The sequence below is a fragment of the Amphibalanus amphitrite genome, unplaced genomic scaffold, assembly GCF_019059575.1.
Source record: "Amphibalanus amphitrite isolate SeventyFive unplaced genomic scaffold, NRLGWU_Aamphi_draft 000690F_arrow, whole genome shotgun sequence".
In the NCBI taxonomy this organism is placed as follows: domain Eukaryota; kingdom Metazoa; phylum Arthropoda; class Thecostraca; order Balanomorpha; family Balanidae; genus Amphibalanus; species Amphibalanus amphitrite.
The window spans coordinates 136,094-161,848 of NW_024882184.1; the positions used below are offsets into that span (position 1 = coordinate 136,094).

The 25,755-nt window shown below is 44.8% G+C and overlaps 3 protein-coding genes across 5 annotated transcripts; 1 reads left to right on the plus strand and 2 right to left on the minus strand.

Moving 5' to 3' along the window:
- Nucleotides 1–2,317: 2,317 nt before the first annotated feature.
- LOC122364664 (glycine, alanine and asparagine-rich protein-like) lies at nucleotides 2,318–3,408 on the minus strand. Its single transcript, XM_043335274.1, has 3 exons — nucleotides 3,313–3,408; nucleotides 2,829–3,017; nucleotides 2,318–2,607 (listed from the first exon to the last, which is right to left on the minus strand). Exons 2-3 carry the CDS (start codon nucleotides 3,000–3,002, stop codon nucleotides 2,482–2,484), a joined length of 300 nt encoding a protein of 99 aa, XP_043191209.1. The 5' UTR covers nucleotides 3,003–3,017; nucleotides 3,313–3,408; the 3' UTR covers nucleotides 2,318–2,481.
- A 2,292-nt stretch (nucleotides 3,409–5,700) lies between these two features.
- Nucleotides 5,701–17,281, plus strand: LOC122364659 (heterogeneous nuclear ribonucleoprotein A1-like). Of its 3 annotated transcripts, none has more exons than XM_043335267.1 (3): nucleotides 5,701–5,947; nucleotides 6,224–6,415; nucleotides 17,015–17,281. In XM_043335267.1, exons 1-3 carry the CDS (start codon nucleotides 5,735–5,737, stop codon nucleotides 17,138–17,140), a joined length of 531 nt encoding a protein of 176 aa, XP_043191202.1. In that variant the 5' UTR covers nucleotides 5,701–5,734; the 3' UTR covers nucleotides 17,141–17,281. The 3 variants fall into 3 exon arrangements, with proteins under 3 accessions (XP_043191202.1, XP_043191201.1, XP_043191203.1); XM_043335266.1 differs by lacking the exon at nucleotides 17,015–17,281 and adding an exon at nucleotides 6,734–6,991; XM_043335268.1 differs by lacking the exons at nucleotides 5,701–5,947; nucleotides 6,224–6,415 and adding exons at nucleotides 15,138–15,199; nucleotides 15,567–15,764.
- Nucleotides 17,282–20,901: 3,620 nt separating this feature from the next.
- On the minus strand, nucleotides 20,902–22,420 carry LOC122364662 (ATP-dependent RNA helicase DED1-like). Its single transcript, XM_043335271.1, has 3 exons — nucleotides 22,378–22,420; nucleotides 21,372–21,568; nucleotides 20,902–21,165 (listed from the first exon to the last, which is right to left on the minus strand). The coding sequence occupies exons 2-3, from the start codon at nucleotides 21,552–21,554 to the stop codon at nucleotides 21,040–21,042; spliced, it is 309 nt and encodes a 102-aa protein (XP_043191206.1). The 5' UTR covers nucleotides 21,555–21,568; nucleotides 22,378–22,420; the 3' UTR covers nucleotides 20,902–21,039.
- Between the last annotated feature and the right edge of the window lie 3,335 nt (nucleotides 22,421–25,755).

The window sequence follows — 25,755 nt, forward strand, 5'->3', positions numbered from 1 at the left end:
AATATGGGGTAGAAGGCCAAATAAAGAACAGGGCCTAAACATGAACAGCCAACTTTGACTTTCAACTGCAATAACTGCTCCAATCCTGGTGATAGAACCTGGCGATGCACCTACCTACCTTTCTGCACTCAGCAGGAAACGTTTTTTTTAATACAGATGATAAAGTGCAAGGCCCTATATACTAATAAAGTGTGATTAATTAATAATTAACATCTCCACATCTCCTCAGAAAACAACCCACTGAACCAGGCCCATGTCACTCCACTTTTGATGACATCATATGGGGGCCTCAGGACAATAATGGCGCGGCGCGCCACAATCGCTTCAAAGCTACTTGCCAACAGTTGCCATTTTTGAAAATATTATTTTGAAATAAAGTTCCAAGCAATAAAAATATTGTAATAAAGTTGTTGGATAAATCGATACCATATCTAAAAACTTACTGAAAAATGATTTATTTATAGTAAAAATATAAGCTCGATGCGTTTTTACGTTGCTTTCCTGCAACTGCAGAGGGTTTTTAAATCGTCTATATCTTCAAAACCGGCCATTTCTTAGCATATTGCTGCTCTTTTTTATCGCTAGAAAATAAGTTGGACTTTCTAATAACATCAATGGTTGAGCGATATGTGTAGAGTGTCACCAACAATCTTCAAATGAAGTTAGCCATTTTTACGTTGTAAAGGAATGGAGTACCCCTTTCGAGCATCAGGGGTGACGTCACTCAGGATCTGTCTCTGATTGGTCGGCGGGGGAGTGACTGTACCTTCTATAGATGGCCTTGCACTGAACTCTATAAATATCTGAAACTCCTACAAAAATAACTGAAACAAAAGCGCCGTTTTCGTCTCGCTAATTACGTTTACGTCCAATAGCTAATTTGCTGCATTGTTTAATTTGCAGCAGAATGTTTGTTGATCCTTTTCTCCTGAGAGCCTAAGCATAACATATTTAATATATTTCATTTTACTTAAAATATTTTACCGAATATTATTAATAGTGGTTTTATTTCAAATGAAATAATAATCAAAACGAAATTGGTGTTGTACAACCGATTTATTTTATGATGATCTACCACACTACATGATAGTCAATGACGTCATCTTACCAAAAAATCAAAAGACATAGAATAGGTATTTATAAAAGCTTAGCATACTTATTGGCAAAACGCAGTCGCACCGTGCCGTTTTCGCGTTTTAATTTTCCTTCACTATTGCTATGATCTTGCAATTTATCAACTTGATTTCATAAATGTACCAGATTTATCACAGGCTATATTAATAAGGAAAGGAAGGAATGATTGACCTACCTCACAGGTACCTATCTACCTTCGTTGGTACTGTTGGTAGCCAGTGACACATCTAGGCAGGTAAGTAGGTACTTACCTACCTGCTTTCCTGCTGTCTTCATAAAGCATACCTAATGAAGTTGTCAAATTTGTAGCACATTTTCAACACTTTCATATGGTGTCAGTGTGGCATGAAACCTAGCTAGGTTCATTATGTTCAGGATTCATTTCAGAAGAGCTCCGCATAACTCGCATAAGAGACAGACACGGGCTTTACATGGGGTAGATGGCCTGATGACATAGCTGGAATATGGCCAAAATTAAATTGACAACTTTTAGGTGAAAGGTGGTGATTTGGGTTAAGGGGTGAGTCAAATACTGGGTTATTTTGCACCCATTAAATGAAACTTCTGCTCCAATTCTACCCATTGAACCTCAATATCATGATCCACCTGTCCATCACTAGGTATCCTTCCTTATTACATAGAAACTTTGAATGGCATGGTAATTTATAATTTTAAATGACAATATTTTTGTTTCTTCTGTAGGTAGGTACTAGGTAGGTAGGTAGGTAGGTACACCAGACTGCTATGGACACTTTTCCAAGATGGTGGGGCAAAAACCTAATGTATGTCTTGGTTTGAGTCGTTTGATTGAGTTGATTGATTCCTTTCATTGTCGCGTTTGAGTCGATTGAATCAATTCCCGAAAACTGCTCTGACTTGATTGATTTGATTGGTTTCCCAAATTTGTCGTGATTGAATTGATTGCTATTGATTGAGTCGTATACAACCCTGGTTGCAACTATGATGTTCATGTTTGGATATATCCAATTTCGATGTTTTTTTCGGTACCTTTCTATCTATATGTAAAGTTGAGGTTGTATAAGATCGTCGGATCGGCCTAATATGCCTCTTCAAGTAATAGCGATTCGGCCGGACACCCTCACGCTTAGAAGGCTCAGGTCATTGCTGGTGGTTACAGCCGAATGATCTAGCCCTGCAATTTTTTTCCTCTCCACCTTTGAAATTCAAGAACATTTTTTTATTTTGTTTGTACTTTGTATATTGCACAATCAAAATAGCATGGATGGGCAGTGGTCACAACAACAAGAATGATGTCTTGATTTTAGCAAAGTCACGGAAGTAAAAAACAAAACACTAGTCGAAATCTTCGTCTAGCAATGTATCCGCTTAGCGTCCGAACTGGTTGCTGGTGGCCTGGTTGTTGGCGAACTGATTGCTTCCGAAGATCCCTGTGCTCTGACCCACGTTGCTGCCAGCGCTGTTGAAGGAAGCTCCACCGCCGAACGCCGAGCCCTAAAGGAAAAACGGAATGCCTGTCAGCATGCTGAAATTCGGAGGTGGTTTGTTTTCTTACGGCACGGTCCTGTAAATACCCCCGACGGGATAGCGATATTTGCTAGGGTATGCATAATGTCACCCTGGAAAATGCAGCGAGCCTATGGACCTGATTTCCCGACTACATTTTTACATATAATGGTTTTTGTAAGATAGAACAAGATCCGACTGAAACTCGCCTGTGCGTTAGCAAAGCTGTTCTGAATCTGGCTGTTTCCGAAGAGACCACTGGTCTGTCCCTGAGTGGATCCAGAATTGGCACCGCCAAATCCACCACCGGGTCTAAATCTACCAAATTGGGGCTTGGCAGCGGCGGCCACCAGCAGGCAGGCGAGAACGACGGCGACCTTCATGACAGGGCTCTGAAACTGGGGAGGGGAGGCGTTACAAATTCAGTCACATGAATGGTTTCTGAGACACACAAACGTGCGAAAAGAAAACACTTAAGATAAACACTGTGAAACAGTTAACTCGTAACTGCCTAGTGCTTAACCAGCTCAATAACTAAGAAGATCATCCTAGCCAGGGCACTAAATCCTTGCGACGGCATACTCAGCTATAATGTAACACATTATAAAAATACCTTTCTGCAACTTAATAAAGGTGGATTTGGCAGCTGTGTTATCAATGTTTGGTACCTATGATGTGGGATATGATGCTTACCTTTAGTTGTGGACGGTGCTGTACTATCTCAGGTCTCGACTGAATGACCACTCTGGTGCCAGCCGCGGTTATATAGTCGTCATGCTGCAGGGTTTCCCGCGCTACAACCAGTCAAACTTGTTATGACAACGTGGGCCTGCTTATGCTACGAAAATTCCTACGCAGAATACCGACGGCTGGTGACGTCATTTATAGAACAATGTTGATTTGTCAGCTGTGACAGAGGATTAACGGGATATGTTTGACGAATTCTATGTAGCGGGGAAACCCTGGCCACCACTGCCCTCAAACGCTGACGATATAGTTAATCTCTGTGATAAACTGTAGAAATCCATGCATTTAACCCGTCTGGTCTGTGTATGAACCCAAACCCAGCCAGCAGACGAGGTTTTCGTACGATTGGATATTTTTTCGGAACATAAGAGTCGGCTAAGCTGTTTTCACGACGGACTTTCTAGAGAATGTACCTAATTTGACCAAATCTGCAGCAAATCTCTTTTACAACAAATATATTCATATCATGAATTTAACCCTCGCCGGACCTATTGGTTTTCTACATACGCGCCGGCCGAGGGGGGGGGGGGCGGGTACGACCCCCCTCGCCGTTTCGCCCCTGGTGGAGCTAGCGCGTCGCGGAAAAAACGAGCGTGTGCGCCGTTACGAGACGCAGAGATTGGTACCCGATTTTAAGGTCCTAGGTCAACCGGTGACCTCTGAGGTCAGGTCAAGTGCCCCAAGGTACGGTTCAGTTTTTGGTAAATAACTTCGCAAAAAATGGCCGCAGAGCCACGATTTTGGCAGCATCGTGTTCGTCTCGTTTAGGCGCGTCGAATGATATACTTTTTCTTTGGGTTAGGTCAAATTAGGGTGTTGACCTCAGGTCAAGGTCAGGTCAGCACCCCCAGGTCACGAAGCTGGTCGAAAGAGGTCATGTCCCATATCATTCGATTTGGTAGGTCTTCCTAAGTCCATTGGTGGCTTTCCCGACTCGCTAGCTCAATTTGATCGGGAGTTATTGACGAAAAACTAATATGACCTTGATGACGTCATAAATGACGTCACGCAAGGTCAACATTGCAATAGTGACCATATAGCCTTGCAAGGAGTGCATCAAATCACGATTATGTGTGCTTGAGATAGTTGGAGATCGTTCCCGGCGCCAGAATAGCAGTTTTCATTTTTCCCCATTTACTTATAATGGTGATGTCACGAAAATGACCTGACCTCATATGACCTTTATGAAAAATCCGAGATATACAAGTTGTGAGACTCATAATGTATACTAGATCCTGCAAGTTTCATTTCCCTGTGACATCTCCTCTGGCAGTGAGGGCATTGCGAAGTTGCGACATCTGAAGACCGTGCAGAGGTTCACTTATGACGTCCTAGGTCAGTGACCTGACCTGACCCAAAAATGCGGTTGGTGTCAAAAGATCCGGCTTGAATCAAAGGTCAGGTATTTTAAGAAGGTAATGATAAGAAGGACAGGTACTTTAAGAAGTTCTACCAGAGGGCTTTCCCAACATTTGGGTAATTGGCCTGATGGTTCTGTTTTCTTCATGAACGAAAACATCTTTTTTCCCTCCAAAATACTCTTCGGGAACTGCTTGAAGCTTGCGATTCGTCGCTTGGTAGGTTCATTTGTGAGTGAATTCAGGAAAGGTTCTCGATGGTTTTTGACTCAGGCCGCCCCACAATGGACCTCGCATGCGGGTCGCGAGTTTTTGTGTTTTAGGGTTTCTTCAAAAACAAATCATACAATCTAAGCTGAGTGACCCATACTATAAAGCATACTATACTATACATCTAAAAAGCGAGTCTGTATGTTTTTAGATTGCGAGCCACCTTGAATCCTATTAAAAAAGTGGATTTTCAGTCAACTTTCGATCTTCCTCGCTGCGAAGTCTGCAAGTTGTGCGAGGTTTGCGGGTTTTTCGTTAGAGTCGAATTCAGGTTCGTAGCGCTGGGTTTGCGACTATAAGGTGTACCGGCTTCACTGTGTCTGTATTCATGAAGTTACCATAAGGGTACGGTCTAATCACTCTATGAATTAGTAATCACTCTAATCACTCTATGAATATGCCTGCAAACTCAAAACCGGCAAACTCGCAACCCGCATGCGAGGTCCAGTGTGTGGCGGCCTTGAGTATGTAGAATCTCTAGCATTAGGGAGAGATAGAAAATCATTATCGGGTGACGGACAAAATGCCGAAGGAGGTCAGCCCGTGGCTGTTTTTTACCTATATCCCCACTCGGGCACTGCTGAACTCGTTCAGTAATTATTCGTATACACTATCCACTATGGCTATACATCTATTGATCCACTTCAGTTCATTTCCCACGTGTGTAGCATGACTTTGATAATTTTACTGGATTTTCCAGGATTACTTAGAACCATGAAAACAATTCCCGTTGATTTAATATGACTAATTTCAACACAATAATCGTGTCACTCAAATGCCGCGCAATAATTCGCGCGGAGGCCGCTACTACACGATTCTGGGAGCCGGCAGACAGGTTCCGAACACATGGACTTTCCGCCACGGCTTACCGGCTGGATAAAAACAACCCCGAGCGGCGACTGTCATCACTCAGAGAAAGATCATACCGGTGTCTCGACGCCCCCAGCGTAACGGTGAGTGAAGTTGACAAAATATTTACTATTACTTACAAAGTGCTTACCTACACGGTGTTTAGTGGCCAGCCCATATGTACAGGTAGCCTATATAGAGCGAGAATCTATTTTTTTTCAAGCGGATATCGGTTGCAGTGCAATTCCCTTCGCAACAATTCAGTGACATGCCTCTTCATCTTGTCATTGTCTTAAGCGATGTGTCAAACTCGTTACTGGCTCCTGTTTCTCACTTTTCAGCTCCCTCATTTAAACGTTTTAACCGTCTCTGTTTTCCAGAATTCCGTCATGAAGACCGCCGTCGTTCTCGCCTGCCTGCTGGTGGCCGTCGCTGCCAAGCCCCAGTTTGGTAGATTTGGACTCGGTGGCTTTGGCAGTGCCACTGGAGGAGCCAACTCTGGTTCTTTTCAGGGGCAGTCGAGCGGTCCCTTTGGAAACAGCCAGGTCCAGAACAGCTTCGCGAGCGCCGGGGTAAGTTGTTTTAGCTAAAAAATTTCAACTCTGGTACCTATACGAAAAAGTGCTCTTTTTTACAGTAATTTAAAAAGTGCCTGATTCTGAAATAGTGTTCAATCTTTAACTTTGTCGGGCAGCATCTGGCTTTTATATTTAACATTTAGTCCAGCACATCAATTATCTCATCGAAACCGTTTAAAGCTAATACATTATTCAAAAGCCTCCAGTGTATGGATGTTTGTTTTTTGTTTTTTTCCTTCCTAAGGAACTCTACAAAAACACAAGGCGACGTGCAAAGTTCAGGTCATTAACGTGCAATGTTCTTTTTTCCAGGGTTCTGCTTTCGGTGGCGGCGCTTCGCTGAACAGCGCTAGCAGCAACGTCGGACAGAGCATCGGACTGTTCGGAAATCAGCAGTTCGCTAACAACCAGGCCACCAGCAATCAGTTCGGACGCTAATTTTATATATCCTTACGGAGCTGTGACTTGACCATCCACCATGTGAACCTGTCTGTTTTTGTTATGGTTGTGAAATTGCATGATAGTGCGTTTCGATGTGCAATATGGAATGAAATAAACGGGAGATGAGGATATGCCGTTCTGGATCTGGATAAATCAGCGCAGTACTGTATGCACTAAAACGTAGACACATTCGGGAAAATAGTACCTAGGAAGAAAAGTATAAATCGCCAAAAGTGCAGTGACCCGAGGGTACAACAACATTTTTCCTGTCGCTCCTCGACTATGGTGCGAGCGTGCGCAGCAGGCGAGTTTATATGTGGTTTCACGACGCAGACAACGATCGCTTTGAAATTTTCAGTGATTGATAAGAACAACAAGATGTGTAAAATGTTAGTAGTATAGGTATCTCGGATTGACTATGTATGTGACATCGCGTTAGGTCAGATTCGTTACCTCACCATTTTAAAGGTAGTGTGCCAGCTTTCCTGGACCGTATGGAGTTAATGGCCCAGATAAGGAGAAACAGATTTTTAGAACTTATCCATACCTTCAAAACTCATGGAAACGTCTTAAATTCTTCAAATTTTGAGTACCCCAGTGCGAAATTCGCCCCGACGGGTTGTCGGTCGTACCCCAACCACATTTCACACCACTATGAACAATAAATGCACACACTGAAATGAAATCGCTATTACCGATAGGCTCATCCAATCAAGTTTCGATAAACCCGTTCATCATCATCTCCTGCGGTTTCGAACACGCCTGTTAGGTGGTGCGGTAGACCAGAGTATATAGAACACCCGGTAGACCGCGCCCAAAGCCAGGGCCCCGGTAACGTGAGGTAGCCGAGTCGGGGCAGAGTGCGCTGACCCAAGCCGGGGCCGCGCGTCCTCCCAGTGTCATGTGATAGCCCGGGGCTGCCCGGGGATGTGGTAGACCGCGCCCAAAGCCGCGGCCCCGGCTTGGGTCAGCGCACGCTGCCCCGACTCGGCTACCTCACGTTACCGGGGCCCTGGCTTTGGGCGCGGTCTACTCATACTTTGTGGTGCGGTGGTGGTGCGTCGGGCCGCGCGCTCTGACTTCGGCCAAGAAAAATGCGTCAGCTGATCATTGTCATTTCTGCCACTTTCATGTGGTGAGATGGGGTCATAACTTTAGAGACGGCTGTTTCATATCAATTATTTTACATAAAATAATATTTCAAACCATAAATTAATATTCGACAGCCAAATTAAAGAAACAATACCAATACAGGCTTACAGTTTAAATTCGACATTGTGTTGTCTACGATTAGACAGCTGATAACTCATTCCCGTACGTCGTAACTCTATAATGACCTTTGCTTATTGTCACATGTGCGCCGCATTCGCGATTGTTGCCGACGCCTGTTTGCAGGTCAGCCCACTACAGTTGTTATACATATCGAAAAACCGATAAACTTTTAGGCGAAAAAAGCACTATTTTAGGCCCATTTTTGCGATATTAGGTAAAAACAGAAGCTTCTTATCCTAGGAAAAATAAAATGGGAAATCATTGGAAGGTGGCACACTATCTTTAAGGCAAGTGAGAGTTTCGTTTCGACGATACGGATCAACTGATATGCATGACCTTTTACGGCCAGGTGATTGATGACTTTGACCTGAGGTCAAATTTTTAAGCTGACCTTTTGAGATAAACTTGTAATTTATTCGAAGCGTCTTATCGAAAAGAACACGATGCTGCTTAGAGAAGGCTTGCGGAGATCTTGAGTCAAAAGTGTATGCAGAAAAACTGTCTCCGTAAAAAACATCTATTTTGGCAGTTTTAGCCCTCAACAGGCTAAACCGTTGGGCGTTGAGCTTAGGTCAAATCCGAGAGAATTGCTCAAAAAGACCGTTAGAAGAGCTATCAAATACGCTTTTCCGCGGCGCTCTAGCTCTATCCGTTCTTGAGCTATGATGATGATGATGATGATGATGATGATATTTATTGAACAGAAAGTACTGGAGCAAAAGAGTAAATCGGAGATTGGTGCAGAAGCTCAAGGCTTAATTCGGGGCACCTCTCTCCGTGCACACTCATTCACAAACATACAAGCTTACGTGCAGACTCGTACCTATGCTTTACACTATACACATACATACAAACACACACTCTTAATCACTTGTACTGGCACGCGCACACGTAACAATTTTTGGCGTATCAGGTAATTGTTGTGTACTATTATTAGCGTCACGTGCATACATGCACTCACACACGCGCGCTCACACACACACACACACACACACACATCGCATTTTCAAACAGTTACACTACACTCCATCATACGCATCATACATTCACACACAATCAGTCATTAATGTCTCGCGTTCATTGCACATCAGCGACCGCCGCACGAGGAGGGACGCCCGCCCACAGCGCCCCGGAACAGCCGCCGGGAGCCGCCGCCCCACGCGCCCGAGAGGAGTTTTGGTGATCAAAATCTGTGGGAATTAATTATGTATTTCTGGAAACAGCTTGCCACCTCTCGTCCGCTGCCCGGGTTGAGTAACTCGCCATGAAGTAGCATCTTAAGTTGTTTGGATGTTGGCAAAGCTCGAAAGTCAAGATTGAGAATTGTGGATAGTTCCTCGAAAAGCGTTTGTCGAATATTATTGTATGTAGTGCAATGAAGGATGTAGGTAGTGTTCCGCAGTTTCAAGTGAATGGCCGCATGGACAAGAGGGTGAATCTGAAAGGAGTAATTTATGGAGGTGTTCGTTGAGTTTAGATGCTCCGACGCGTAGTCTGGTGTGCAGGAGATTGCCGCGCTTGGAGCCGAAGGTAAAGTACTCAGGCGGTCGTGGAGGGCCAAAATGTTCGTGAATTTGTCGTTTGAAGGAAAAGAGGTTTGGATGGTGGACAGAGGGGGGAAGGTCGTTCCAGAGCCGGGTTGTGCTTGGTATGAATGACTTCCTGAAGAGAGTAGTTTTATTAAAGGATTGTGTGAGAGTGCTGGAATTTCGTAAATTTCTACCTGTCTGGTATGCTCGTGTGTCAGGAGTAATTGAAAGAACATATGGTGGTATTTGAGGATCAGCTGTTTTTAGGTGATGGTAAAGTAGAAGTCTGTGAACTTTGCGCCTGTTTTCCATGGAAGTCCAGCCCAGTTCCTCCCTCAGTCTGTTCGTCGGTGTTCTTGTCATTGTTCCTGTAATAAGTCGGGCTGCGCGATTTTGAAGTCGTTCAAGTCTGTTAGCGTCGTTCCTAGTTATCAGTCCGTCATATACTATGTCGCAATAGTCGAAAAAGGGCCGTATGTAGGTTATGTATATTTGGAGGAGAATGTTTCTTGGTACGTGTTTTGCGATAGGATAGAGGGGACCCAGAGCTTTGGTTACTTTCTTTATTATCTCGTTTATGTGTGTTTTAAATTTGAGATCAGAAGACAGGGAGATGCCAAGATGTTTGTGGTGCTCGCGGACGGGGATGGTTTGACCGTCAAAAACTAGTTTGGGAATGCTTGGGGCGTTTTTGAGTGAGAATGTTTGTTAATCTGTTGAGTGCTTGAGCAAGGAGCATAATACAAGCGTAATACACAAGTTTTAATGACCGGATCTCCTTGAAATTACCAAAATCGAAAAAGCTACATATTTATTCGTTGGTATTCGTTGCTATTCGATAAGATACAAAAAAGTGATGAATTTTCGGTCACGGACCTTCTTCTGATCTAACTATGTTTTTGAAGTACAATTCAAACAAGATTCCTAGCGAACACATCTGCAAATAAAAGTTTCTTTGCCCTAACCAGCACATGCACAATACACAGCGACATCTTCCTAATGCATAAACAGCCTATGTACCCTTCATGTGGCCTAGATAGTCGATAACTTTTGTTGTCACATATTTCGCTCATTAATAACACACATTAGCATTACACAATGCCCAGACACTTAAGGCTCAAGCAGACTACATCAACAAAAGACTATCGTGGCAGGTCAGGTCAGCGAGTCTATAGCAGTGGCCAGGACATCAAATTCTCGTTCAGCGCAGGTTTCCTATCACGAATAAACAGCGATTCGGTTATCTTCCGGTCTGGGTGATCCCGCGTTCTCTGAAGGATCGAAATGCGAAGCAGAGACTTGTTTTTTATCACTCCCTCATGCTCAGTCCGGAAGTGATCCCCGAGAGGGGTATTTTCAGTGTCAGCCAACATGCTCCAAATGTGTTCATTGAACCTTAGCCTGACCGGTCTTTTGCTTTCTCCTATATATGTTTTACCGCAAATTTCGCATGTCACTTCATACACAACGTTTTTGTCTGTGCACTTCCCACCCGATATGGCCAAACACGTCGGACATGCCCTGGAGCCAGCGGGGCAAGGAGGCTTGGTGAGATCTGAAGAGACAAGGGATTTTTTAAGAGTGCTAGAGCCGTACCATCCTAAATGAACATTCAACTTTGACTTTTTAACCGCTTTCTTTACCTTACACAGCACCGTCTCATCAACATAAGGAAGCGTAAGGAAAGCGCGGGCTTCCTGTCTATCATCTGACCTCCTCCGGTCCTTACGACTGCGTCCATTCCTAAGGTTGCACGCATTTGTCACCCTCAGCGCCTCCCTTCTGATTCTTTTGACCATCTTACTAGGATATCCGTTTTTGTCAAGTAAACGGAAGTACAATTGAAGTACAATTCTTGTTTGAATTGTACTTCAAAAACATAGTTAGATCAGAAGAAGGTCCGTGACCGAAAATTCATCACTTTTTTGTATCTTATCGAATAGCAACGAATACCAACGAATAAATATTTAGCTTTTTCGATTTTGGTAATTTCAAGGAGATCCGGTCATTAAAACTTGTGTATTACGCGAGAATGTTTGTTGTATCGTTTTTGATGCATTAAAGGTGATCATCCAATCATGGCCGTACTGCTGAATGTTGTCTAGGTCGCGCTGTAACGAGGTTTGTGTCAAGGCGAAAGTGTCATTGTTGTGTGAAGCGTAAAGTGAAGTGTCGTCTGCAAAAAAGAGTGTGTCATTAGAAGTCTTGGTCGAGAGTCCGTCTAGGTAAATAAGGGCTAGTAGAGGGCCGAGCACGGACCCTTGGGGGCATCCCGCATTTGTGGTTTGAAGTGAGGAAAACGAATTTTGTATTAATACACGGTGTGTTCTGTCCGTCAAATAAGATTGCAACCATGTCAAGAGAGTCCCTGTCAGTCCAAAGTCTGTTTTACACTTGTGAAGAAGTCCTTTGTGCCAAATTTTGTCGAAGTATTTGGAAATGTCTAAGTAGATTGCTGTGAAGTCGTCGCCTGCGTCAAGTGTTTGGTATAAGTTGTGCGTCAGATAAACGAGCTGGAGTTGAGTACTGTGGCCCGGTCTGTACCCGCTTTGTTTGTCTGTGAAAAGGTGATGTTCGCTAATATGCTTGTAGATACCGTTAAAGACAATTTTTTCAAGAATTTTTGACATGGTGTTCAAGAGAGATATTGGACGATAATTTGATGGAATGGATGGTGACCCTTTATTCTTAAATATTGGCTTGATTATTGCTGTTTTCCAAGAGTTTGGGAAAATACCGTCCCTGAGAGACTTATTAAAGTTTTGTTAACGGCTCAGAAATTAGAACGGTGGCAAGCTTAAGTATTTTTGTTGGAATTTTATCCGGTCCAGTCGACTTGTTGGGATCGAGGGAGTTAAGGATGCGGATCACTTCCTGTTCAGACACTTGAATGCTGTCTAGTGTGGGTACAGGCCGGACTTCGTTTGGGAGTGTTTGTCTTGTGGAAGTGACTAGTCTCGTTTGGGAAGCAAAGTGGTCGTTAAGTAGCTGAGCTTTGTCTTTGTCATGTATCACCGTCTCACCGTCTTTGTTGACTAGAGGGGGAATGGGCTGGACGTTTTTCCGACCGATAAGGGTGCCTAGAATTTGGAAGTACTTGTGGGGATTTTGTTTGTTGCTTGTTAATTTGCTAACTTGGGACAGGATGTGTTCAGAGTGAAGGCGTTTGTTAAGTTTAGTTACGAAGTTCCTTTGCAACTTCCATTTGTGCCAATCAATTTGGGACTGGTTACGTTTTGCGCACTTAAAGAGTGTATCCCTTTTTCTTATGTTTCTTTTTAGTTCGTTATTTACCCATGGATTGTCTGTGCTTTTTATACGGATGACTTTTTTTGGAATTGCCTCCTCCGCGGCACTTAAGATGGCTTCGGTCAAATCTATTGCTGCAGAGTGAACGTCTTGATTAGTTATAGCGTGCCAGTCTTGATTAGTTAACCAGCTATGCGCCGGTTGGTCGAAAATTAGCGATGTTTGACCTGGACAGTGGACAGTGGCTAAATTTTAGCTTCAGTGACTTCTGGTGACTGACCTGACCATAAAAAAGACTTGGAGTAAGGTCGTCATTATTGTTACGCTCTTTCGAACGGCGCCTACGGCATGGCGCTACGTGGACCAGGAGCCGAGTTAGAAGGGGGAAGATTGTTCAATCACACCTTTCCAGCAGGGCGCGGAAATCCAGTACTCCCAGCTGAGCGCGGGGTAACTTGCTTAAACTTTTCTGAAACCGCTTCCATTTCCTCCTCTATTGGATTATTGTTATATTTCGAAAACAGTGTTAAGATTAAAGCCTACTAAAGCATGGGCCATACCTCCATGTTTAGTCTGACTGTAAGCATCCTTCGGTTCCTTCGGTTCCTAGTATTATGTGCGTGCAAAATAAAATAAAAAGATACACTTTTTAGGTGTCATACAGTTGATAACTTCAATCTAATAGCCCTCCAGTTTTCACACTTATAGTCTGTTCAGGATCACGTGAAGACAGCACCCCATGCCTTCAGTTGCACCGCGGCATGTGTTTGTGATACGTCAACCAGGTCGTCACAGTAAACACGTGCGGTTCATTGGACACGGCCGCATTTGTTTATCAGTCCGATGGTGTGAAATCGTGGATTTTTGGTGGGACGAGCCGCGAGGTCACGACGAGCGCAAATACATTTGTAATTTTATTAGGGATTGCCAGGTCAGAGGTGTTCACAATAACATCAAACATGCACCCATATTTTCCAATGACGATGAATAGCAGATGGTGAGAAGCTGTGTTCAGCGGGCTTTCCATGTCATGATGCGCAAATGAGCTCTGTCACGGTTGGTCACGAATCTACGGTTAAGGCCGTTATCAAACGTATTATTTTCCTGTTGCGGGATGCTAAGCATGTGCTTCAATGATGACTGACCATTGTTATGTACCGGAAAATATGAGCAAAATGGATGAGCTAGGGTATATTGTAGTAGTGGAGTGATACATTCCCTTATGCATATGCTTTTTACCATTCATGTGCTCCAATTATTAACCCGCGACCCGTTGGGGCGGGGGGAGGGGCCAAAGGGGCCCCCTGCGTTTTTTTTGTAGATAACTCAGAAACAGCTGCGAACTTTGCCTTGAAACTTTCCGTACATCTCTGAGCAAAAATTATACACGATTTCTGAAACAATTAGGTCCCAGTTCATCTGATGTCACAAGCTATAAAGGTCAAAATGAGATCATGTTCGGCGATTTTTCGTCGAAAAAGTTGTTCACGGAGAAAAATCGCAGAAAATCAGACTTACAACCTAGAGGCTTCATTATTGAACCGTCGATATAAAAACGCATGGCAAACAAAATGGGTATTTCGAAATTTCTAAAACTTCAAATCACATAAATTTCGAACAAAGAAATTCGAAAAAAGTTATGACTTCTTCGAAAAAATTGAAAACGTCAAACTGTTTCTTCACATAATATACGCCGCTGTGTTTAATAGAAGCATATCACATCAACTTTATCAACTTCAAATCAAAGACTAGCATAATTTCACTGGTTCGATAGTACGCCCTTAGTCAAACCCGACTCGAAGGATCCGGCTCCAGGTCTAATTTAGATCACTGGACGTTCCTAATATTTGAGTCCCTGGAATTCGTCACTGATCCCTGCCCAGTCACCGAATTTTTGTCAGTGACGGTTCAGTAGAGAAATAATTGTCACACCTCAGACCGACACCTATCCTCATCATAGTCGAACACGGGAAAATGTCACCAGCCACCACATACATTCGGAGAAAACACCCAGTTTCCTAAACTGGCCCCAGGCTTCGAGGAAATGACATCAGCTGCCAGCCTCGCGAGGCCAATGTTTCCTATAGCACGCGTGGATACCCAGTTCTGAGATTGCGAGCACTTCCCGTAGTGCTTGCGCGGCACGCTTCTGGGAGAGACCAAACCTGTTTGACGCTTGGTCGAGAAGCCCGTCTGCAGGCCCCACCCCTATAAAAACAGTCAAGCGCAGTGACAGTCATCATTCAGCCGACGTCTGAACTGGTGCTAAGGCGCGACAAGCATAACGGTAGGTAATGCGAACAGCATAACACAGTCGTGTGCTGTAAATGCACTATTGTATACCGTAGATCTTATACGTGCACTTGAAAGATGTACTTTACCATGAAAAGTTATACATTCTTTTGCAACCATTCTAATACAGTAAGCACAACTGATTTTATTCACGTCTGTCATTTTTTCCGTTGATCTGCTTACTGCTTTCCTTTTTTACTTGAATTTATTCTTTTATTGATTTTTTTTTTCATCTACCAATATCGTCGACAGATATTTCATGGACCGGTGAAGTTCATAGTCACTCACGCATTCTATGAGTTTCAGGTTTTTGCTTCGTTTAGAACTCAGCTATATGAAAACCAATTGCCCCTATTTTCCAGAAAACACACTTCAACATGAAGGTCGCCGTCGTCCTCGCCTGCCTGCTGGTGGCCGTCGCTGCCAAGCCCCAGTTTGGTAGATTTGGACTCGGTGGATTTGGTGGTGCCAGGGGAAGCGCCAACTCCGGATCCACTCAGGGACAGTCCAGTGGACCCTTTGGAAACAGTCAGATTCAGAACAGCTTCGCGAGCGCCGGGGTGAGTACCTACTCCAATATATCGCTTTGATGCAGTTTGACAGCAGCAACACGAAATCGTCATTTCACTTGACTCTTAAAACGTTTCGATACGTTTTGAGAAACGATAGATTATTAGTTGATTCTGATTATCAATATAGTGGTAAAGAAGTTAACCATTACCATGCTACACCAATGTTCATTTTAGCAATTAGAAAGACCGAAATATAGAACCAGTTGGGGCCTTTTGGGGCGACTAACGGAGCGAGCGAGAGGGTGAGCCTTGCACGTGCAAAATTTCGACGGGGTACCTCCAGCTGAACTGTGCACGGCACCCTACTAACCGGTCTCTAGCGATGTGCCAAATTTGAGCACAATCGGCCCAGCCGTTCCCGAGATCTGGAAGCGGCACCCTGCACGTGCGCACGTGCAAAATGGGTCCCAACTGACTTTTGCACGGCACCCTACTAAGGTTAGTAGGGTCGGTCCCTAACCACGTGCCAAATTTGAGCGCCATCGGTCCAGCCGTTCTCGAGATCTGGAATCGACTCCTGCACGTGCGCACGTGCAGCAGCACCCCAATTCTGGCACATGTATATGCATTGCCTAATGGGTACCTACCTACATGCCAACTTTCAGCGCAATCGGCCGAGTAGTTACCGAGATATTGCAACAATTACAAAAGTGACACCTCTTCGTTTTGCACGTGGCACGTGCATAAGGGGTCACCCACATGCATCGGGAATAGTCCAATACTTGGTAGAAGGAATGAAGCTACCCTACAAAAATTACCGCGTGTAAATCGGTCAAGTGGTTGCTGAGATATAAGCGTCGCAGAATCGTGACCACGGCCGGCCGGCCGGCCGGCCGCTCATACTCAGAAATTTCCGAAGGACTATTCTCTATTCTATTTTCTATCTCTATTTTCTAGGACTATTCTAAGGAAAGACTACGCTCGCTTCGCTCGCTCCGTAATAAGCTTTCGCCGCGAAGTAATCATCAGCTTCAAATGCTTAGGATTTGACGGTGCCTTAGTGGCGAAAGCTTATTCTGTATTTCAGCCTTTCTAATTGCCTAAATGTGCCTTTTCTGCCATGTTAATGATCAATTTCTCTATTATTTCATTTGCAATAATCATGGCAAAACACCATCCATTACAATAAAAATTACATGTATAAATATATTTAATTGTAACAGGTCATCCATTTAGCTGGGTGCGAAACAAGTTAAACGACTTATGACATTCAACTAATGACGTATCTTTTTTTCCAGGGTTCCGCTTTTGGAGGTGGCGCCTCCCTGAACAGAGCTACCAGCAACGTCGGACAGAGCACGGGACTCTTCGGAAATCAGCAGTTCGCCAACAACCAGGCCACCAGCAATCAGTTCGGACGGTAACCCGTTCGGCGCAGGAAAAATATGTGATACTGTCATAACTGCATGAGTCCTTGTATGCAGCTTATGCAAGTGTTTGTTCATTGGAAACATCCTCGTGGTTTACAATGTGTTGAGATCTGTTTAATACAAAACGGAAAGATCGTCACTTGTGTCAACTACGAAAGTCTCGGAACGGAGTGGATCAGCTTCGATATCAAAGACTGAGGTGCGCACAAAATACCGCGTCTCTTTTACGATCCCGGATCCAGAATCTCAAGTACCTATGTGTAGACTAATAACATCCAACAGGAAGCCTACGTCAAGGTTCTAGTAATACTGGGTGAGGTCAGATGAAGCATGTGTCGTTTGGGACGAAAACAAAGCGATTTTTCTGCGAGGCTCTAGCTCAATTAGCTCGCGCCCCGCTGAGGTTTCTAGGCTGGCACGCCCTTCTGAGAAAAGGGAGAGGGTGTTTGAACCCCCTTCTAAGCCGGCCACTGGGCTACGCAGCGACATGACGAAAAGTTGTGACCAAATTACTTAGGTCATTTCTTTGTCAGGTCAAAGGACAAGTCACCAGAGGTCATCGGAGGCCAAATCTCGCCAATATGCAGGGCAAACGTTGACAATTTACAACAAAGCAGCGCATCTGGGATCCTTATGGAACTACAGCGCCCTCGATAAGTGTATTTGATAGCCCTTTTTGCACTTGTTCAGAACGATTTTCTCTGATTTGACCTACCGTCAACAATTTTGCTAGAACATGAGCTGCCGAAGTAGGCAATTTTTACGGAAACAGCTTTCTGCAAAAACTTTTGACTCAAACACCGCACGTGCTTACTTTTACCGTCATAATTTTTCTCTCCTCAAAACGCGTCGAATTTCCTATAATTTGACCTCAAAAGGTCAATCAATAAATTTGACCTAAGTTCAAGGTCATGACCTGACCGTAAAAGGTCATGTTGCATATCAATCGAGCTGCATCGTCGAGCCGAACACAGCTTAGGCCTTTTCATCGCTCTAGCGTGCCTCTATCAAAAGTTATTAGCGAAAAACTGTTGCATACCTCTCGTAACCTAAGTTCCCCCAGGGACATGAGGAGGGGTGGCGGGTGCCATTTTTCGGTTCAGTGTGTCATTTATACTTGTACTTCTGTGTTTGAGGGTGTTTAAAATGGCGTTCCTAAGGGCCGACGGGTCCTGATGGGCGGAGCCTCGCTCCGGTGCTAGGCTCCGCCCACCCCGATTCGTCGTCCGTCAGGAACGGCCGTTATAGAGGATGGGTGGACGTCCGCTGCGGTGCACGGAGCCTATCAGGCCGCCGCTGTCTTGATCGTTCGAACCGTTTTCCATGGTAACAAACAAAATGACTGATTCTCCCTTCGTTTCGATGAAAGCTAAACCCCAACACCTAGTAGGTACCTGCAAGTCTGGCAAGTCGCGGCTTGCTGTGAAACAGGGACCGATTTTAGAGTACTCCGCGGCGCGCTCTCCGAGGGTGTCTGACCCGACCGTGTGTCTGGTGGACCCCTGAACCGCTGAACCCATGAAACGCCGACAGTTCTGAGCTGGAAGTCGCCGGCCAGCCATGGCGCTAGGCTCTATGGGTGACGGGGAAATATAGGTAGGCGTCGAAAGTGTCCGCTACTTTTGGTGTATGTACAGTGCGGGGATGAGCAGGGTGGCAGACTGCTTACAGTCACGTCGACCTACGGTTCATGATGTGTTAAAGGTAGTGTGCCAGCTTTCCTGGACCGTATGGAGTTAATGGCCCAGATAAGGAGAACCGGATTTTTAGAACTTATCCATACCTTCAAAACTCATGGAAACCTCTTAAATTCTTCAAATTTTGAGTACCCCAGTGCGAAATTCGCCCCGACGGGTTGTCAGTCGTACCCCAACCACATTTCACACCACTATGAACAATAAATGCACACACTGAAATCGCTATTACCGATATGCTCATCCAATCAAGTTTCGATAAACCCGTTCATCATCATCTCCTGCGGTTTCGAACACGCCTGTTAGGTGGTGCGGTAGACCGCGCCCAAAGCCAGGGCCCCGGTAACGTGAAGTAGCCGAGTCGGGGCAGCGTGCGCTGACCCAAGCCGGGGCCGCGCGTCCTCCCGGTGTCATGTGATAGCCCGGGGCTGCCCGCGGGGATGCGGTAGACCGCGCCCAAAGCTGCGGCCCCGGCTTGGGTCAGCGCACGCTGCCCCGACTCGGCTACCTCACGTTACCGGGGCCCTGGCTTTGGGCGCGGCTTCTGCTCATACATACTTTGTGGTGCGGTGGTGGTGCGTCGGGCCGCGCGCTCTGACTTCGGCCAAGAAAAATGCGTCAGCTGATCATTGTCATTTCTGCCACTTGCGTGTGGTGAAATGGGGTCATAACTTAAGAGACGGCTTATTCCTATCAATTATTTTACATAAAATCATATTTCAAACCATAAATAATGTTCGACAGCCAAATAAAAGAAACAATACCAATACAGGCTTACAGTTTAATGCTCGACATTGTGTTGTCTACGATTAGACAGCTGATAACTCATTCCCGTACGTCGTAACTCTATAATGACCTTTGCTTATTGTCACATGTGCGCCGCATTCGCGATTGTTGCCGACGCCTGTTTGCAGGTCAGCCCACTACAGCTGTTATACATATCGAAAAACCGATAAACTTTTAGGCGAAAAAAGCACTATTTTAGGCCCATTTTTGCGATATTAGGTAAAAACAGAAGCTTCTTATCCTAGGAAAAATAAAATGGGAAATCTTTCAAAGGTGGCACACTACCTTTAAGTCTTAACTGTGTTAACCCTCTCAAGCCCACGCATAGTTCCACGATTCCGAAATTCCGCACCTCGTCACGCAGGAATCTTGGATCCTTATTTTGCAATTTTTGCTAAAGGGAATATATTTTCGGACAATTTTGCTTCATACATGATTGATTCATACAGCCAGATGGGCGACTAGCGATATTGGACCATGCAGGTGGAGGTACAGATTTGCTTGAGAAAATATGAATTATTGAAAATCATAGTGCAGACGTGCCACTTAAAATGTGTCGCCTAATTACAATCAACAAATAATTTTTGTCATGGGCCCGTTATCGCAACAATTTTGCTTTCCGCTATTGGCCTTCGACTTGTATCAAAACATCCCTTGATTCGGTGCTAACGAAGCTCCAAGAACCACAAACGTATGTACTCAGTCTTCGGGTGTGCTCAGGAACACCCATTCCGTTACTTTCAAGACATAGCGGGGAGCACTTGCGCACCCGTTCAGTATATGTATGTATGTGGTCCGAGGATACTGCTAGCTATGATACAGAAGTGAAGACTTATGATTGCCTTAGTACGTGGTGAATTTGAAGCAGTTCTTCTGATACACACTTCGAGGCCTGCCATCGGGTAAGAATATGGATGAATATGACGATGTCGGCTCATTTCAATGACAGTACGGCCATCCCCCGATCTCTCTTCTTGTAAACTGATAGCGCATCCGGCAGCTGCAAATTGCGAACTGTGCAGTGCCTGTTGGGACTATGACTGGTGCCGATGGTCCTGATGACTTTTTAGTGCCCTGGTCCTGATGTCATCTGCGTCAGTACGAGAGCCACACATCAGCCAGGGCACGTTGTCAAGTCCTACCCATGCATCTCGAGTATATATGAACTTGTTTATTTTTTTAAAGCATTTGAAACATTTTAAGATTGAATGATAACCAATCAACTGTTCATATTTCTGACCCTCAATTTATACTCTCCCATTAGAAATCACACGATTAGCAATATGATATGTATATTGTACAATATGCACGGTGGTAACAATAATTCTCTGCACTTATGTTTTGATTACCTTGTACAAGTCATAATGTACAGAAGCGCACAATGGCAAAATTTTCATCTATAAAAGAATCGCATTAGCGTCCAAACTGGTTGCTGGTGGCCCGGTTGTTGGCGAATTGCTGGTTTCCGAAGAGTCCTGTGCTCTGTCCAACGTTGCTGCCAGCGCTGTTGAAAGAAGCGCCACGTCCAAAAGCAGAGCCCTGGAAAGACGACGTGCCTGGTCAATAACCTGAACTTCAGGAGCTGATTCATATTGTTTTATATAGGTTGATATCTGCTGCAACAATTCAAATCCACAGACCTTTTCATTGACTCATTTTCAGTAAACGACAAATGTGATAAAATGTGTTTATATTTTGGGAAAAACAGCAACACATTTAAGCACTTTCTTCTTTCTTACACTCACCTGTGCGTTAGCGAAGCTGTTCTGAATCTGGCTGTTTCCGAAGAGACCACTGGTCTGTCCCTGAGTGGATCCAGAGTTGGCGCTTCCCCTGGCACCACCAAATCCACCGAGTCCAAACCTACCAAACTGGGGCTTGGCAGCGACGGCCACCAGCAGGCAGGCGAGAACGACGGCGACCTTCATGGCGGGGTCTGAAACTGGGGGATGATCGCGTAAGAAATTAACGTACATAACTCATTTGTTGGAAGCCGCCTTCGGCTGATCGTTCCTATAGCAGGGTTGTGCTCGACTCAAAAAAATTTGCCGACTCGACTCATCATTCAACTTCAGAAAGCCCTGACTCAACTCTGACTCAAACAAGGAGCTGATTTTTTCCCTTGACTCGACTCATGACTCAAGCGGCTCAATGAAAATATGAGTTGACTCAAACTTGACTCAAATTTTGCGTTGAGTCAAGTGTGTTGACTCAAAATTGACTCAGATAAAAAAGTTGTTGAGCGGGGGGGACGGGGGGGTGAAAAAATCTGGCAGCAGGGCCAGGCCTAAGTTGTTAAGCGTGGGGGGGGGGGGAATGAAAAGCTTTATATTGTTTCTAGAAAGATGAGTCAGCTGACTCATGTTCCTAAATGTTTTTGACTCAACTCAATGTCAAAAATTATTTTACTGACTCAACTCTGACTCAACTCAACACCTTAATATTTTTGTCTGACTCAACTCTGACTCAACTCAACAGCTCAACATTTTCTCCGACTCGACTCAAACCTGACTCATCTGAGTCAGAGTTGAGTCAAATCTCTGACTCGACTTATGAGTCAAGCACAACCCTGTCCTATAGTATTTGCAACATAATGTTTTACGATGTTAATTTATCCCATTTAAAACCCGAAATAATACTTCTGTTGGACAACACATTCGGATTTATTTAAGAATACCTCAATGCAACTAAATTAAACCACATTTCCGTTGTAAGTACTATTAATATTTGATATGATGTGATGCTGCTTACCTTTGAGTTGCGGACTGTGCAATACTAGCTCAGGTCTCGACTGAATGACCACTCTTGTGCCAGCCGCGGTTATATAGTCGTCATGCTGCAGGGTTTCCCGCGCTACAACCAGTCAAACTTGTTATGACAACGTGGGCCGGCTTCTACTACGAGAATTCCTACGCAGAATACCGACGGCTGGTGACGTCACACAGGCGACGCTGGATTAGCGGGATATGTTTGGTGAATTCTACGTAGCGGGGAAACCCTGGCGCGATTACTGGTTGACCGTACATGTTTGTACTGCATTATTTGTATAGTTGACGGTTTAACCCTCGCCCGGATAGGGAGGGGGGTCCCCCTTGGTTTTTCGCGAATAACTCGCGTAAAAGGCGGCCGATCGCGACGACACTTTCAGTACCCTCGCGTTAACCCGCGCCCGGCTGGGGGTCCTGGATTTCCACGCCCTGCTGGGGGGGGGGGTGTTTGAACACCCCCCCCCCCCCTTGTAACTCGGCTCCTGGGCCACGTAGCGATACGCAGAAGTCGGCGTTCGAAAGAGCGTCAAAAATAATGACGAAATCACTTCAGTCAATTTTTTGGTAAGGTCAAAGGTCAGGTCACCAGAGGTCATTGAAGGCAAAATTTCGCCGATTTCCAGGTCGAATGTCGAAAATTTCCAAGAAGCCAACGCATAACTCGGGAACCAATAGAGCTACAGTGCCGCGGAAAAGTGCATTCGATAGCCCTATTAACGCCCTTTCTGAGCAATTTTCTCAGATTTGACCTAACGTCAACGGTTTTGCCTGCAGGGGGCAAAAACTGCAAAAATAGCCGATTTTTTCGGAAACAGTTTTTCTGCAATAACTTTTGACCCAAGCCCTGTACCAGCTTACTTTTACCGGCATCGTGTTCCTCTCGTCAAGACGCATCGAATGGACTATAACTTGACCTTGAAAGGTCAACTTGAAAATTTGACCTCAGGTCAAGGTCATGACCTGACCAGAAAGGGTCATGTTGCATATCAGTCGATCCGTATCGTCGAGCTGAACACATCTAAGGCGTTTTCATCGCTCCAGCATGCCTCTATCAAAAGTTATTTGCGAAAAACTGATAGATACCATTCGTGACCTAAGATGACCTCAGGGCATAAACAAGGGTCACGGACACCATTTTCATGTTCAGTGTGTCTAAACCACTTGTAATTCGGTGTTTGGGAGTGTTTATAATGTCTTTCGTCCAAAAGAGGCGCATTTCAATTTTCTCCCATTGACTTATAATGGGGAGGTCGCAAAATTGACCTGACCTTAGGTCATCGATATTAAAATTCTGAGATATACATTTTGTACATGCTATTGCTCTTAGCAATCGCTGAAAGTTTCAAAGCGATCGGTCATTCTGTGTAGCTATGACAGACATTGAAACTTTTTATGAGGTGAGGTCACTTCAAGTGACCTGGTGACCTGACCTTGAATGACCTTGGTCTGAAATTTTCACAACATGTGTAGAATTGATGTATGATAAGGTGTACTCCGCGAAAAACCTTAACCCGCGCCCTGCTGGGGGGGGGGGGGTGTTCAAACACCCCGTTGTGGTTTTTCGCGAATATCTCAAAAACGGCGGCGCGGAGCGCCGCCGTTTTTGGTACACCTTATCATACATCAATTCTACACATGTTGTAAAAATTTCAGACCAAGGTCATTCAAGGTCAGGTCACCAGGTCACTTGAAGTGACGTCACCTCATAAAAAGTTTCAATGTCTGTCATAGCTACACCGAGTGACCGATCGCTTTGAAACTTTCAGCGATTGCTAAGAGCAATAGCATGTACAAAATGTATATCTCAGAATTTTGATATCGATGACCTAAGGTCAGGTCAATTTTGCGACCTCCCCATTATAAGTCAATGGGAGAAAATTGAAATGCGCTTCTTTTGGACGAAAGACATTATAAACACTCCCAAACACTGAATTACAAGTGGTTTAAACACACTGAATATGAAAATGGTGTCCGTGACCCCTATTTATGCCCTGAGGTCATCTTAGGTCACGAATGGTATCTAACAGTTTTTCGCAAATAACTTTTGATAGAGGCATGCTAGAGCGATGAAAACGCCTTAGATGTGTTCAGCTCGACGATACGGATCGACTGATATGCAACATGACCCTTTCCGGTCAGGTCATGACTTTGACCTGAGGTCAAATTTTCAAGTTGACCTTTCAAGGTCAAATTATAGTTCATTCGATGCGTCTTGACGAGAGGAACACGATGCCGGTAAAAGTAAGCTCGTACAAGGCTTGGGTCAAAAGTTATTGCAGAAAAACTGTTTCCGAAAAAATCGGCTATTTTTGTAGTTTTTGCCCCCTGCAGGCAAAACCGTTGACGTTAGGTCAAATCTGAGAGAATTTCTCAGAAAGGGCGTTAATAAGGCTATCGAATGCGCTTTTCCGCGGCGCTGTAGCTCTATTGGTTGCCGAGTTATGCGTTGGCTTCTTGGAAATATTCGACATTCGACCTGGAAATCGGCGAAATTTTGCCTTCAATGACCTCTGGTGACCTGACCTTTGACCTGACCAAAAAATTGACAGAAGTGATTTCCTCATATTTTTGACGCTCTTTCGAACGCCGCCTTCCGCGTATCGCTACGTGGCCCAGGAGCCGAGTTAGAAGGGGGGGGGTGTTCAAACCCCCCCCCCCCCCAGCAGGGCGTGGAAATCCAGGACCCAGCAGGGCGCGGGTTAATCAATTTTACACCTACCCTAAAATTTTCATGACCCTAACCCTAATGACCTTTGACCTGTGACCTACTTTTTGAGACCATGTTTGGCCGGAATCACGATTCGGCGTATGTCGGCTCGCATTAGCCGCGCGTTTGCAGTCTTTTCGTGGTTTTAAGCGTTCAAACATGGGATATGATGTTTCCCCCATGCATTAGGGTGGGTGTCAAGGTCAACGGAAGGTCAGGTCAGGTCATTGACCTTTGAGGACATCAGTTCACCCTTTCGAGTTTTACATGTTTCTAGCCCAGTTTTTGGAGCTGAATCCGAATTTAGCAACCATACGAACATTTACGAAGTAGTTTTGGTACCTTCGTAACATGTTACGAAGCTGCCAGAGGCGGTTGCCATCTACTACGAATACCCTTACTGGTTGACCTGACCTGACCTGACCCGACCTGACCCGACCTGGCCTAAATGCATGAAGACATCATCTGTGATCAAAACTAACATGATATTCGCGATCAGCACCCCGAAAACCCCATAGCAGCCACGCTTTACGACTTTCTAACAGGTCCCGATTTTCCCGACTTTTGGGTCATTGATCTGATCTCGAAGGTCAACCGTTGACCTACTATAGGACCTTAAAATTGGGTATCATCGGCTTCCTCTCGTCACGGGAA

What these genes read in the sequence shown, in the direction of transcription:
- LOC122364664 (XM_043335274.1), bottom strand. Translation starts at nt 3,002, where the DNA reads ATGAAGGTCGCCGTCGTTCTCGCCTGCCTGCTGGTGGCCGCCGCTGCC. An exon ending in ACAGCTTTGCTAACGCACAG is followed by an intron (nt 2,608 to 2,828) that starts GCGAGTTTCAGT and finishes TTTTTCCTTTAG; the next exon opens with GGCTCGGCGTTCGGCGGTGG.
- LOC122364662 (XM_043335271.1), bottom strand. Translation starts at nt 21,554, where the DNA reads ATGAAGGTCGCCGTCGTTCTCGCCTGCCTGCTGGTGGCCGTCGCTGCC. An exon ending in ACAGCTTCGCTAACGCACAG is followed by an intron (nt 21,166 to 21,371) that starts GTGAGTGTAAGA and finishes TCGTCTTTCCAG; the next exon opens with GGCTCTGCTTTTGGACGTGG.
- LOC122364659 (XM_043335267.1), top strand. Translation starts at nt 5,735, where the DNA reads ATGACTAATTTCAACACAATAATCGTGTCACTCAAATGCCGCGCAATA. An exon ending in TCGACGCCCCCAGCGTAACG is followed by an intron (nt 5,948 to 6,223) that starts GTGAGTGAAGTT and finishes TCTGTTTTCCAG; the next exon opens with AATTCCGTCATGAAGACCGC. An exon ending in ACAGCTTCGCGAGCGCCGGG is followed by an intron (nt 6,416 to 17,014) that starts GTAAGTTGTTTT and finishes CTTTTTTTCCAG; the next exon opens with GGTTCCGCTTTTGGAGGTGG.